The sequence below is a fragment of the Oryzias latipes genome, chromosome 22 (assembly GCF_002234675.1).
Source record: "Oryzias latipes chromosome 22, ASM223467v1".
NCBI classification, from domain to species: Eukaryota; Metazoa; Chordata; class Actinopteri; order Beloniformes; family Adrianichthyidae; genus Oryzias; species Oryzias latipes.
In genome coordinates, this window is record NC_019880.2 from 15,194,596 (window position 1) to 15,208,829 (window position 14,234).

Genomic DNA, 14,234 nt, shown 5'->3' on the forward strand with positions numbered 1-14,234 from the left:
TGGCAATCGCCATGGTCTTTGGTTCTTCAAGGATGCAGCAACGCTAAAGAAGAGCAGATCATTAAAGAGCAGCAATAACATGAGTCAGCCATTATAGATTTGTCACAGCATGATGTGGGACCTAATGTGTGATCAGTTATGGCGTTCTCTAACCAAGTATGACTTCAAAAGTGTTAGTGTGTGAGACATCCAAAGGACGCCCAATTGATAACCTGCATTACGCATTTTCCCCAAATAAAAAAAAACAAAACGGATCAGGCTTGTTGGATCGTTGGCCAACAAGACCTTCTAAGCCATCTTTAAAATAAACCAAAGGAAAGTAAATCTGAAAAAACCATAAACACTTATTTTGCAACACTTCTGGTAAATTCCAAAGAATGAGATCTCCTTATACCTCTGTGGTCAAATCCAAAATCAGCTAATGACAAAATTAATGAAGGAATCAAATCAATAAAGGGCAGCATGGCAACATGCTACTAAACAAGACTCAAACATTGATCAAAATAGTGGATGCTAAGAGGTAAACACCAAAACAAAGAAAAGGATGGCCCAGTAATAATGCTATGTGGCTGTGGTCCAGAGGTATAAGGGTTGACCTCTGATCAGACGATTGCAGGTTCCTGTCCCGCCTCGCCCACCTATGTGTCAAAGTGTCCTTGGGTAAGCCACTGAAGCCCACGTTGCACCTGAAGGTTGAGGTTGGCACCATTCTATGGCAGCAGAGCTGCCACCACTGTGAGAATGTGTGGGTGAATAGCACTGACTGTAAAGCACTTCGGGCCTTAATGCAAGATAGAAAAGCGCCATACAAGTTATGAAAAACGTATACAAGACATTGTGTTACACCAAATATGTGAAGATTAGCAAAGACTTTGTTAATTCTACAACACCTGAACACTTCAATGATCTCTATCCCACAACTAGACAAAGTCCAGTCGAGTTTCTAATTAACCTTCACTATAGTACCACTGTCACAATGTGGAGGTTTACCCTCTGCAATTTTGAATGGTTTCTAGGGACGGTAGGCAATAATATTAGTCAGATCTTTGAATTTAAAGTTGATTTAACACACTGAATTTAAGAGGAAAAACTCACCTCACTGCTGTCTAATGGACTGTGTGAAGCATTCCTGAGGTTTAAATATAAAACCACAGTCTCTGCCTCCAAACCTCTATGCTGTTATTTTTAAGGAGCATGGGATGAGGAGGGGGCCACCACAATTTAGAAGTCTGTTAAGCCACGAGATTTGATGAAGGGATGGGAGTTGGTTTGTAGGGTGTGTTAGTGGATTCTGCCTTGTTGCAGAAAAAAGACAAATGACAGGAGGCAGCAACAACAGCGATTACCCATGCTCCTCTCCTAACTGAAGGAGACAGTGACAGAGGAGGTGTAGCTGGGAGCTACGAGGTTCACATGTGGGGATAAACAGACAGGCATTGAACATAGAGGGAACTGCTTCTCCCATTAGGCATGAACTGATAAATACAGCCATCGTCCATCACAGTTATCTGTGTTTAAAAAAAAAACAACCCCTTTAGTCAACATTAAGTAATAAAAATTCCAAAAAATAAATTAGTCGCGATTTTGGTTTTAATTGCCTCAAATCAAATTGTACACCTACTAAAACGGTAAAGGCTGTGTTGTCATGGATACAAACAGTATCCAGTGTCAGACATGGTACATTTCCAAAGGGAATGTGGTTACTATGGAAACAGCCACAAGTGAGCTAAAGCCGCCAAAGAATACATTAAATAAAAAAAATTAAAATAAACGAGCGTTCAACAGGATAGTGTCTCTCCTGCATTTACAACAAACGCAAAAGTCTACAAGAAGAGAACGAAAAAAAAAACACTATCAAAAAGATCTCAAAATCCAGAACAGACAGAGCTGACAACCTGAGCATGTAAAAGTTGATGGTTCAAATGGATGTTTGATATCTGCCGCAGGCCAACTTCGCTGGTGCATTGATCAGAGACAATCCACCAACATTACCACAACAACGGAAATTTGTTCTTAAAACGAAATCCTTCAGCTCTCGTTAACCCTGCAGGCCTTTTAAATTTCTATAAAGAAAAAGGTAGGGCTGTGAAAACGGATCTTTGTCAGTGGTTTTCACGACACATCAAGAGTAATTAATGATCTTTGGCCTTTATTCCCAGATCTTGACAGTAAAATCAAGCAAAACTACAAAATTATAAAATATTATACTACTTTACTGAGAAAAGGTGCAGTTTCTATGAAATGCTTAATATTTCTTTAATTTAAAGATTCATTTTTACACTTAAAGTCAAAATGTTTCTTTTTGGAGTTTTTTTTTTTTTTAATATATGCTTCAACGTAAGTCCAACAGAAAAATGAATGTATAACACAGTTATCACACTACCCTGGTAAAATGGCGTATACTTATATAGCGCCTTTCTTCCTACAAGGACAAAGCGCTTTACAGTCACAGACCCATTCACCCAGTCACACACACACATTCACACAGCGGCCGCTCTCTAAATATTCTCAGAGAGTCAGCTACAATTGTCTCTCTGGAATCTTTTTTCCCTCATGATTTCTATACTCACCCATTTTTCTTCTGTCATACAAACTCTGATTGTGTAATAGTATGACTAAGGTGATACCCAACAGGTTGAAAGGTATAAGTTTGATTAAATTAAACCTCAACAGTTGGCTTTGTGACCTGTCTGATTACTTATCAGGCCTAAAGTTTGAAGGAGGCTTCTCTTCTATAAGTTGACCTTTCATTGTTTTTGAATTTCTTGTGACTGCAAGTACAGACGAAGTATAAGTCTAATTTTAGCTGAAAAAAAGGAATTTTGTCAATAAAAAACAAACAGGACAAGCTTTGCAAGCGGTCACTTTGATGTGAGTTCAAATTTAGACCACACCTCACACAGTTTTAATTACTTTTCTGAGAGTTAGTGCAGCTATAACAGGTTTTATGAGTAAAACAAACATAAAAACACTGATTTTATTTTCTTTGTCTAATCCAGAAAGTCTCAAAGAAAAATCTAACTCACTGTCTTAAAAGGGCAGTTTCTTCTTGCTGTAAACCACACCTGCACAAGGCGTGCCTCTAAACTGCACAAAGAATGTTGTGCAATATTGTTTGCCCAATAATTCTCCAAAAGTTGAATGAGTATTTTTGCTCAGCACCTTTTAGAGATGTCACAATCTGTTTGCTGAAGGCTCTTTAGAGCTCCTCAGTTCTTGGGAAGCGAGGTCATTCAGTTTCTGAGGAATTCACTAAAGGGTTTTTTCCCCCATTTTACATCAATGTGTTCTTTCTTTTCAAAGGAAGAGGATAATCACTTTAAATGGGCAGCACTTCAGGGTACTCTACATTGTTTTTAATAATGTACTTCATCCAGCCTGTAGATAGAAAACGTTGGTTTGAAGTGGTAAAGCCCCTGAGCTTCAAGGATTAGTTATTGGTTCAAACCTGACAGTACACAACTCTACTGCAGATCAGAATGATCTCACAGCTGATCAGAAGCTCATCAATCAACAATAAGCAATGTATTTGCCGTCTTAGATCTAAATCCATCTCATATATGGAATGCATCAGAGTAGGGCTGCACGATATGAGGAAAACTCGCGATATGGGTAATTAATATTGCGATAACGATATAAATTGCGGTATATAAACAAATAGCAAAAAAAACAAAAACATCATTTCCATTTCACTGCAACAGTTTAAAAATTATACTCCAAATGACCCTTGTCGACGTAGAAGGCAAACATCAAACATAAAAGGGCTCATCTGATTGATCAAAAACGTAAACGGGTCCTTCTGATTGGTTAAATGCATAAAGGGATTTATTTCATTTGTGCAATATTTCAAGATGCCATGAGTTTGTTTTAACACATTTAAGGTAATAATTTATTGTGATTTTTGCCGTCTATTGCGGTATGCATATTGCACAGCTTGATTTCGCGATAACGATAAATTTGCGGTATATTGGGCAGGCCTACATCAGAGTGAATTCATGGGTGTATTAGGCTTACATTCTGCTCAAAGGTTATTCAGATATTTTTACAATTCCAAATTAAGTGCAATAAATTATAGGTGGGGTAAAAATGTGTTTTTTGACCATAAAGGCCCGTACAAACCGGGACGAATATTCGCCAGGCGTTATTCGCCAGCATTTTTCGCCACGTATTTTATGTTCACACCCAGGGGATTTTCGCTGACGATGAGCCGAGCGAACATGCAATTTCATTCCCTGACATTAGATGGCGCTTAATATAAACAGAAATACTCCTGTACACAAGGTGGTGCTGCGCAACTTTACGCTTCTTAAAGTCGCTTTTCGCTCAGAAGAATAAAGCAAGTATTTACGCGCTTGTCAGAATAATACAAAGAAAACATGAATATTTCAAGCACCAGTAGCCCCAACTGGTGCTTGGTTCGGGGATATTTTAAAATGTCCGTCATTATTTCGTCGTGGGAGTGTAGACGCTACTTGGCGTCTATCTTCTTCGCTGGTATGTGTGCTCAGAAAGGCAATTTGATGTTTGAGCGCCCCCAAGTTGTGTTTTACTGTAACTTCAGAAGCTCCAGACACGTGTGCAAAAGCGCCATTCTCATTGGTCGTATAGTTTTCGACGCGATGCGTCGAACCAAAAAAACGAACCCGAGGCGTTTTTTAAAAACTGAGGCTTTGACGCGTGGCGTTTTTTTCGCGTCGGTGTGCACACTCAAATTGGTGCCCTTTGTTTAGTCACGAGGCGTTAAACGTCTGCGAAAATCGCGGGCGAAATTCGTCCCGGTGTGAACAGGCCTTAAGGCACACTGGATTATGCAGAGCAATAGCAACAAATGTAGAAAGAACTGTATTTTTCATATACAAGGCACACCGGCTTATAAGACGCATTAAGCAACCAAAGCCGTCATACAAAGAAAAGACTTCACAACTCAGAATGCTTAAAGGGGGTGGGAAGCAGGCGATTGGTCAGAGGGGTTGATGGGAGGTCTTGGTAGCGAACTGTTATTCAGGTTTGCTTTTGATCTACAAATAAACTTTGAGTGCAACATCTCAGATATGTCAAACTTTACTGACAATAACTCAACATTGTTCAGTTTTAACACATCAAATACAAAACAATGCACTCACTTTTTCACTTCATTGTGTTAAAGCACAGCACACATCACTCCGCCAGGCTCCTGACTACAGTACCAACAATGCTCCAACAATTAGTTTGTGGTTTACCAAGAGTCTGACTAAAACATTTTGATGGATGTTCACATTTACCACAGACAATCTGTTCAATGTCAGTATACACAACTAATATGCATAAAATGCATCAGATTAAAAGGCAATCTGTTAAATTTTGATTTTTGAAAAAAAAGGACTTCACGTGCGCCTCTGTGTTTAAAACATATGGTCCTCTTAAGATGGGATGCAAGAAAAAGGATTTTTGCCAATTTCATTGAATTTCAAACACACGATGACCAATACTCAAACTGATATTTAATACTTAAACCTGTGATGTTATTATGAAAGGACACAAGTCAAAATGACTCAAAATTTCATTGTATTATACACCAAATAAATAAAATCAGCACTAATACATTAGTAAAATGTAAAGTGGAGAAACTACATTTCTCTATTGAAAATTTATCAGTATCTCTCAATCCAGTCCCAACTAACTCCTGTCCAGGTTTTTAGAACTTGTAAAAGATGTGGATTTGATATCGATATTTTGCAGATATGATTGTGCATTCCTATTTAGCAGATGTCTGCTTGTTTTGAACAGATAACAAATACTCTGTCAGGACACCCTCAACCCCTGCAGAGCAGACTGAAAAATCTTTATGGCAGCAGATGTCGATACGGACCGCTGTTTTACCACAGTTAGAAGATTATAATGCTGTCAATGTCTGTTAAAAAACCAACAGCATTAATTCACAGGTTAAAACATAAGAAAACAAATCTGACCACCTGCTTTTATATAATAGTGCATACATTTTCAAGCAGACACTTGTGCTTTTAAAAATATAAACTCATTTACTGATTAAGCTATAATGATTCCATTTAAATAGACACCTAAAGTGAGTATTCAAGACATATCATACATTCCAGTAATAGACTGAACAAACTGATTAGAAGAGCTGGCTCCATAATCGGATGTAAAACGGACACGTTTGAAGCTGTGATGGAGAGGAGGACTTTAAATAAGCTCGTATCCATCATGGACAATCCAGAGCATCCTCTCCATCCTGTTCTTGACGGTCAGCGGAGCACCTTCTCCCATAGGCTAAGGCAGCTTCGCTGTCACACCAACCGCTTCAGGAGATCTTTCCTACCTCACTCCATTGGACTCTATAACTTGTCATCCATGTGCAATAGATAAACTCATTTAAAGTCTGTCTGTTTTTTCTCCTGAGCTGTCACACAATACAACTCTTCTTTTTCACCGATGTTTCTTTCTGATTGATTGTTCTGGTCCTCTGTTGTCATCTATTGTTTGTATGTTTGTATCTTGAGCCTAACGCCGACGCTGTAACAACCCAATTTCCCAAGCTGGGATCAATAAAGTATCTTTATCTTATCTTATCTTATCTTATAAATTGCCTATTTTAAATTAATTTCTGAGAATTTCTTTAATCATTTTGTGACACTGCAATCATTTCACACATTACTTAAAAGTACAAAGAACACACAAGTCTGTTTAAAAAAAACTCTCATAACTTTCTTATTGATTATTATTTAAACATACAAACTGTTGGCATGAGGCGACCAACACTGACCTGAAATAGAAGCACTTTTTATGCAACAACGCACGGCTTCCATGAAGCATAACAAATAATGCTTTAGGATTTATTAAGGAATATTATATAGCATAGCCTATTATTTGTGTCCTATCAACATTTGCAAAAAACTTTTTTTTTTCTTTTCTTTTTCTAAAAAATCTTGAACACTTGAGCAACCTCCAAAGTAGGTGCTAAGGCACTGGTTCTTCAAATAGCGAAAAGGTTCAGCGTTTATGAGGCTAATGACTTACCAACTATAGTGGCTTTTAAGAAAGTATTTTATTTACAAAGTAGTATGTTTCAGTAATAATACCTTGCCTGCACAACAACACAATGCAAATAGTATGAACATTGGAAAAAAATGACTCCACAACTCCAGAAAGTACTAGCTTTAGCACATCTAGCTGCACACAACATCCCTAAAAAAACATTTTTGAGATCTGCATTCATGTGGAAGAGTCATTATGTTTTTACAATTAAAACAACTTCAGTCCAGGTTCTTCTACTTAAAAAACTTGGAGAGAATGATCAGTGCAAGTCTGCTTTTCCCCCCTCACTCAAAGTACTCCAAATGCCAAATGTTTTGCAATCTCCCAACAAAAACACTGTCCGTGTGATCACTTCATCCAACATCTGCCTCAGCGTTATGAGGCTTAAGGGAGGGAAAGCAACATGTGCAACAACAACTACATTGGGAGTCTGAGAGGAACAGAATAACAAACAGAGCCTGTCACTTTAGGGCCTTTTTTTGCAAACAGCTGTACGTCTTGAACGCAGAAAAACTAAACAAAAAATCACGGCAATGTCTGGTGACTTTCCAGCAGGACTCTTTGAGTGACATGCGGATAAATGAGAGCTGCAGACTGCAACACTAGTTTAAAGTATTATTCAAATAAATGAAACCTTGACAAACTGATAGAGGCTGCACCCTGGTTCACTGACAACCACTGACTGATGTTTGGATAATACAACAAATCGAAACACATTACAGTTAATGACAAGAGAAGCCAAAGTGCAGGTCTGCTGACTATCGTCCTGTCTGATAAATGTCTCCTTTCAGCTGATTGGAGAAGGGTGTGTGTGCGGGTGAGGGACACAGATGAAAGTCAGGAGGACTCAACCAGCCCGGGGGCTCGGACAGTGGAGCAGGACAGACAATGTTTATCTGAGAAGAGGCTTTGTGGTTGAGTGGTGTTCCTGAAAAATGTCTCCCCCCACCTTGTAGTCACAACAAACAGAAGACACAGAGCAGACAGATCCCAGCTTCAGTAACTGATCAGTCTAGGAAGTAAGGCTATTCAAGGGAGGTGGAGGGGTATCCCCAGGAAGCATCTGGCATCTTTTATGGGGGTGTTAAAAGAAACTTCAAGGCTCAAGTAGATGCTCTAAAAAAATAACCCCTGTAATTCATATCAACAAGTTCAAATGAAAGGGTTTGTGAGCCTGCAGAGGCCTCATTTTAGCAGGCTGTCCTCTGGACTACGTCTGCATCTCTGCTAAGGTGACAATGCAATGACAGATGAAGTGGTCCAGAGGTCAAGGCTGATAAATGTGGAGCAAAGGCCTGATGCACAGGGAATAATCAGAACCAAATGGCAGCGGGGCCCAGGCAAAGCCCTGTTTAGGATTTGTTTTACCCTTACCATTAAACATAAGCAAAAGAGCTTTCAGCGCTAGCAATAAAGCCTTAAGGCCCGTACACACCGGGACGAATATTCGCCAGGCGTTATTCGCCAGCTTTTTTCGCCACCCTGGCGATTTTCGCTGACGATGAGCCGAGCGAACATGCAATTTCATTCCCTGACATTAGATGGTGCTTAATGTAAACAGAAATACTCCTGTACACAAGGTGGCGCTGCACAACTTTACGCTTCTTAAAGTCGCTTTTCACTCAGAAGAAGAGAGCAAGTATTTACGCGCTTGTCAGAATAATACAAATAAAACATGAATATTTCAAGCACCAGTTGCTCCAACTGTTGCTTGGTTCGGGGATATTTTAGAATGTCCGTCATTATTTATTCGCGGCAGTGTGGACGCTACTTGGCGTCTATCTTGTTCGCTGGTATGTGTGCTCAGCAAGGCAGTTTTGTGTTTGAGCGCCCCCAAGTTGTGTTTTACTGTAACTTCAGAGGCTCCAGACACGTGTGCAAAAGCGCCGTTCTCATTGGTCGAATAGATTTCGACGCGAGGCGTCAAAAAAAAAAAAAACGAACCCGAGGCGTTTTTTAAAAAGTGAGGCTTTGACGCGTGGCGTTTTTTCGCGTCGGTGTGCACACTCACATTGGTGCCCTTTGTTTAGTCACGAGGCGTTAAACTTCGGCGAAAATCGCCGGCGAAATTCGTCCCGGTGTGAACGGGCCTTTAGTCGCATGCATTTGTCCGGGACGGTGGAAGGTCGTAGAGAGAAGCAGCCACACTCTAAGGGGAGTGCAGGTGTGTCATTCATTCATTCATCTTCCATTTGTCCCTTTCGGGGTCACGGGGCTGTCGGAGCCTATCGCAGCCACTAATGGGCGAAGGCAGGGGACACCCTGGACAGGTCGCCAGTCTGTCGCAGGATCACACATATCACACACCCATGCACTCTCACATTCACACCTATGGACAATTTAGAGTAACCAGCATGTTTTTGGACGGTGGGAGGAAGCCAGAGACCCCGGAGAGAACCCACGCATGGAGAGAACATGCAAACTACACACAGAAAGGTTCCCCATTGATGTTCTGTTTCAGGTCCCCCAGCCGGGACTTGAACCAAGGGCCTACAGGTGTGTCACGCAGTTCTTTTTAGGCTTGTATAGCCACCTCAATGGACATCATTAAAATAAGGCTTTGCTATAACCTGTAACCCCTATCATGCAACAATGTGCATGAACATTTTCACACTACGGCTCACAGAGCAGTCTACAACCTTGATATTTCGTGAGGGCCACCTGCGTACAGGTTTGCCCATTTTTCGCCTGTGAACGGCCCCGTATCCACCAGTAATTGCAGTTGTGACAAAGCATTTAATTTTGATTGATCAATTTCTATATCTATGCATCTTATGCAATGCATGGAAAGCAGTACAAATGGCTCATTTATAGAAGGCTATGTCTGAATTCCCTACCTACTCCCAAGTACTAAAAAACGATATAATGTGGGAATATCTATCTAGTGCCATGGATTTTATTCGAACACCATGCTCGATACTTTTTTTTTTTAAACAGCAAATATGACGACCTCGATTTCCAGGAAAAAAAACAATAAATATGAACATTTTACAAAGGCTTTTTATGAATCCACTGTGTTTGATGATAAAAACCTGACTGGTTTATAAAAAAAAAAATAATAAAAAAAAAAGCTTTTTATTTTCACATGAGAAACTGATCAAACACAATGCATTTTGGTTTATATTTGCCAACGAGCATCAATGCACACAAATTTTTCAAAGACTTGTAGGAGATTTCGATTTTGGCGTTGTAGGCATGGCAAGCACTACAAAATGTTGAACACGCCATATAGTGCACTATGTAGTGTGTAGTGAAGGAATTCGAACACAACCCAAGAGCTTTGTGTCTCATTCTAGAGAAAACATTTTTCTAAAATCAAAGTGATTTGGATGATGTGTTGCACGAATTGCTTATTATTATTATTATTGTCATCTGCATTTATTTCAAATGATTTAAAGCAGAAGATGGAAAAGGAAGAATTGGCCTTTAGAGTAGAAGCCACAGGAATGTAACCATCAACCTTTCCAAGAAGACACAAGTTGATAGCTGTTTGTCCACTGAGTTCAAAACAACTCCAAAAGACAGTGCCCCTAAATCTGAATTATAAATATTTACTATAACACACTCTTTCATTACAGATAAGTGTGTTTTCCAATAACGAATGTTAAAAGAAAAGCAGCTACAGTATTGGCACCTATTTGAACCTAAATGAACAGATAACAGAAAGCATGAGAGATATGTAAAGATCAAACCCTGTAAAGCCATCCTCCTCCGTGTTTTGCCCACAAACCTTTCGTTGGATGTGAGAAATTTCACTCAGATAAAGGTTTGTTGTTCTGACAACAGATCTGCTGACAGGACGGAACTTCAGTGGTACGAATGTGGGTTATTGAGATGCAACGTGACACAGGGGATAATGGTCAAAGTGACATACAATACATGACTGCTTTAAACTCCAGTGATGGAAACACTACAAACACCGTACACAAGCTGCATCCTGCTCCCCAGGCTCAGATTAACGACACCAAGGATTAAGTAGAGATAAACACCTTGGATGTTTTAGAAAACTGATTCATGTAGAAGGAGTGAGCATAGCTGTAATTACTGCAGAAAAAATGTGGAAAAGTGATATTTTTTGGTGATAAATATTGAAGTAGATAGTTATGATCCAGATTTTTGCTTGATTGCACGCCGATGCTCTCAATGAACAGCAGCAGTCTAGAGTCAAACTCCAATCACCTCTATTGTAAAAGCGTTCCCAGCTGTCTTTAAATTATGATTATGCAATTATATCCAAAAGCAAAAAACCTGTGTTGTTTTCTAGGACAGTGTCTGCAGAGCGGCAAATATTTTGCCTCCGAGTCGTGGGCGGGATTCTGGGTGCAAAGTGAACCTGCATTCATTTCCCAATATCCCCTCACAACCCCAATGCAATATTACCTGTAGAACAAAAATGGCGAGCAATATTAAAGCTACAGTTTTGATCCAGATTCCAGCTCAGACAAGGAAAACAAAGACGTGCATGAATCTATTGGCCTGCAAGTGGATGCATCAGAATGGAGCACAGCGTATTTTCTACGTCACAAATAGTCTTTTTTTCAAAGAGTAATTTTTTTTATCTTCTCATTCACAACAATTTGAATAAAAACGTCCTCAGAAATGCAATTCTAAACTTAATTTTCTTTACATTTGTGCTCCATCGTCAGAAAAACGCCACAAAAACATGTTAAAACACCAAAAACCAGATTTTTTTGGAGTGGGTCTTTTTCACAGATTTATCTTTCACGTTCTACAAATCAAGTAAGGACATGTATAATAAAACAAACAAAAAACATTTGACTTGGAAGTCAACACCTTTAAAAAAAAAAAACACTGAATCATTTCCTCTCATGAAGTGAAACCCACAGCTCCTCCCCTAAATAGAAAATCCTTTATCAGCCAGTTTGCCCCAAAAATATCCAGACACTTAGGAAAAGATGGAGCTGTACCAGTTACAAATATAATCTTAATTTCTCTGAGCCCTGGAGATAAATGCTGTAATCCACCACCTCAACAGCAGATGTAAACAAGACGAAATCAAACTTACTCAAAGGTGAAGAACAGTCCACAGGTCACAAGTATGAGAACAAGGGTGAGGTAGAAAACCCCAGTCTGCTTTGCCATCATAATCCTCCCATCACAGTAAAATCTATTCCGACCAGGAAAGGTCTCCCACTTTCTCTTCTTTGGAGTCTTTTTCTTGTAAGGAGTCTCCATTGGTGTGGAACTGCGAGTGCTGATCTGGCTGTACTCGCACTCTCTGGTGGACTCCCCGAGATGCATCAATGGCCGATTGATAATCCCAATAAAATCCAGGAGCAGGTGAGTTTCTGTGGAGGAAACGGATGAAGTTTAGCAAAATAGGACAAACTTTTGAAAGTGCTACTTCATGTTAAAAAAAAAAAAAGAAACTAATAAAAAGTTTTATCGACCTGCTTTACGTCGAAAAACCCCGAACCAGCAAGTTTAGTATGGCAAGCGTAAAAAGTTAAACGTCAAATGTTAGAACTTGATGTTAGCAAACAACCTGGCTAGCACGAGCGAACGTTTGTGGGGTGTCGCTACATGCTAGCAGCACGGCTAGCAAGTTGACAAGATAAACGTAAGTTATTTGAGCAAAACTTGTGAATTTAAAGACTATCTGTTTCCCCACGACCAATTTAAATCAAAAAAATTAAAAATAGCAGGTTTTAATCAAACTCTTCCAGTGAGAATGGTTCTCGACGGCGCTGTCAACCACGCTCGACCGGCAGCAACTAGGCGTCACATCCCGGCTGCGTTTGTCTGATGAAGCGCTGCCTTACCGAAGGAAAGTAACGCGGGTGTTGGCACGTAGCTGCCCTTTCGTTATCCTGGTTTGTTACGAACCAACATCATTTTCAACCATTCGAAGATAAACAGTCGAGTTTGAAATTGTTTCGTTGGTACGGAGGAACTTCATTTAGGGAAAAGATGGAAGAGGAATCCGCACAAAAAAAGAGCACACGTCGGCGAGCTCTCAGCAGAGATCCAGCATCCCGAGTGGCCGTCGTTCAGAAAGACATGTCTTTGCGCACCGCGCGAGCCAAGCGAGACCTCAATCCTCCGCGTGCCATCCTCCGCGTGCCTCTCTAATCCGCCCCGAATCCTGAAAAAAGTTGCAATTTAAAAAGAAAAAAAAAGAAAAGAAAAGAAACGTCTTGGCAGGCAGGCCACTCGATAGTCCACACACAGCACTGCCTCCTCACAAACAACAAACACCGGAGCGAAACGGAGCCTCCGCGGGCTCCGCCCCCCTTCCAGCGAGGCTGGAGCTGAAGTCATTATGGGGCATGAGGGGCTCCCACACCGGGGACCATCTCCAGGGGCGCATCCACGGGGGTAATAGGGCGGAGCATGCTCGTCTTAACATTCACTATTTTAATTTTTATTTTATTAGTGGTGACACAAATTAATAAATAAAAAATGTATTTTTTAATATTTTAAGTTTTGTTTTTAATTTTTTAATTTTAATTGTAATGATTATTAACAATAATAGTTTAATTTAATACTTGTCTTCTGTTTGAAGTTTTGGGTGTAGCTTTGAAAGAGGAGGTGTCACTTCCTCCAGGTGATAAGAAGTTCTGGAATCTGAATTGAAGTGTTTTGTTTTTATTTTTGGTGGCAATTAGACTGATGTTCTCAATAGAAAACCATAAAGAATGACTGCCGCTGCGGGCCATAATAATCCAAAGGTTTTTTTTTTTACTGAAAATAATGATATTCATTTAACCTGACAATAAATCATTTGTAAAGCCTTGAGTTGGATCCAAACATTTCACTGAATATTTATAATGTTTCCATTTTTGAATTTCAGTTACTCGGTTTTGCACGTGACAGGAAAAAAGGTAGTAAACACGAAATAATTTCCTAATTATAACCAATATTCTATATTTCTGAGTAACGAATTTAAATAACCTAATCAATAATATTAATGCAAACAGATTTTAATCAGTTCAGCGTCACTGTTTAGGCCAATTGTGTGTTTATGATGATACATGACTGTGCAGAAAAAAACTCTTGCAGTCATGAGTCATCATGTCTCTCTCTTGGATCGTGGAAAAATAGCCTGAATATTTCAAGAAAAAGTCTATGTGGTTCTCATAATAAAGACGATTTGTTAGAATTTTGCTTCCATCCATCTATTTTCTAAACCCACCAAATCCCTTTCAGAGTCACAGGGTTGCTGGAGCCTACCCCAGTCA

At 39.7% G+C, this 14,234-nt stretch overlaps 1 protein-coding gene across 4 annotated transcripts in view; it reads right to left on the minus strand.

Annotated features, from left to right (window-relative positions):
* LOC101156694 (probable palmitoyltransferase ZDHHC14) overlaps positions 1-13,294 on the minus strand; it is a 50,042-nt gene extending 36,748 nt beyond the window's left edge. Inside the window, exons 1-2 of one of the 4 annotated variants that reach the window (XM_023951309.1) lie at positions 13,068-13,294; positions 12,059-12,341 (exon numbers count right to left, since the gene is read on the minus strand). In XM_023951309.1, the coding sequence (XP_023807077.1) occupies positions 12,059-12,294 (236 nt within the window). In that variant the 5' untranslated portion in view covers positions 12,295-12,341; positions 13,068-13,294. The other 3 variants (XM_023951308.1, XM_023951311.1, XM_023951310.1) reach the window with 3 other exon arrangements.
* Positions 13,295-14,234: the final 940 nt, after the last annotated feature.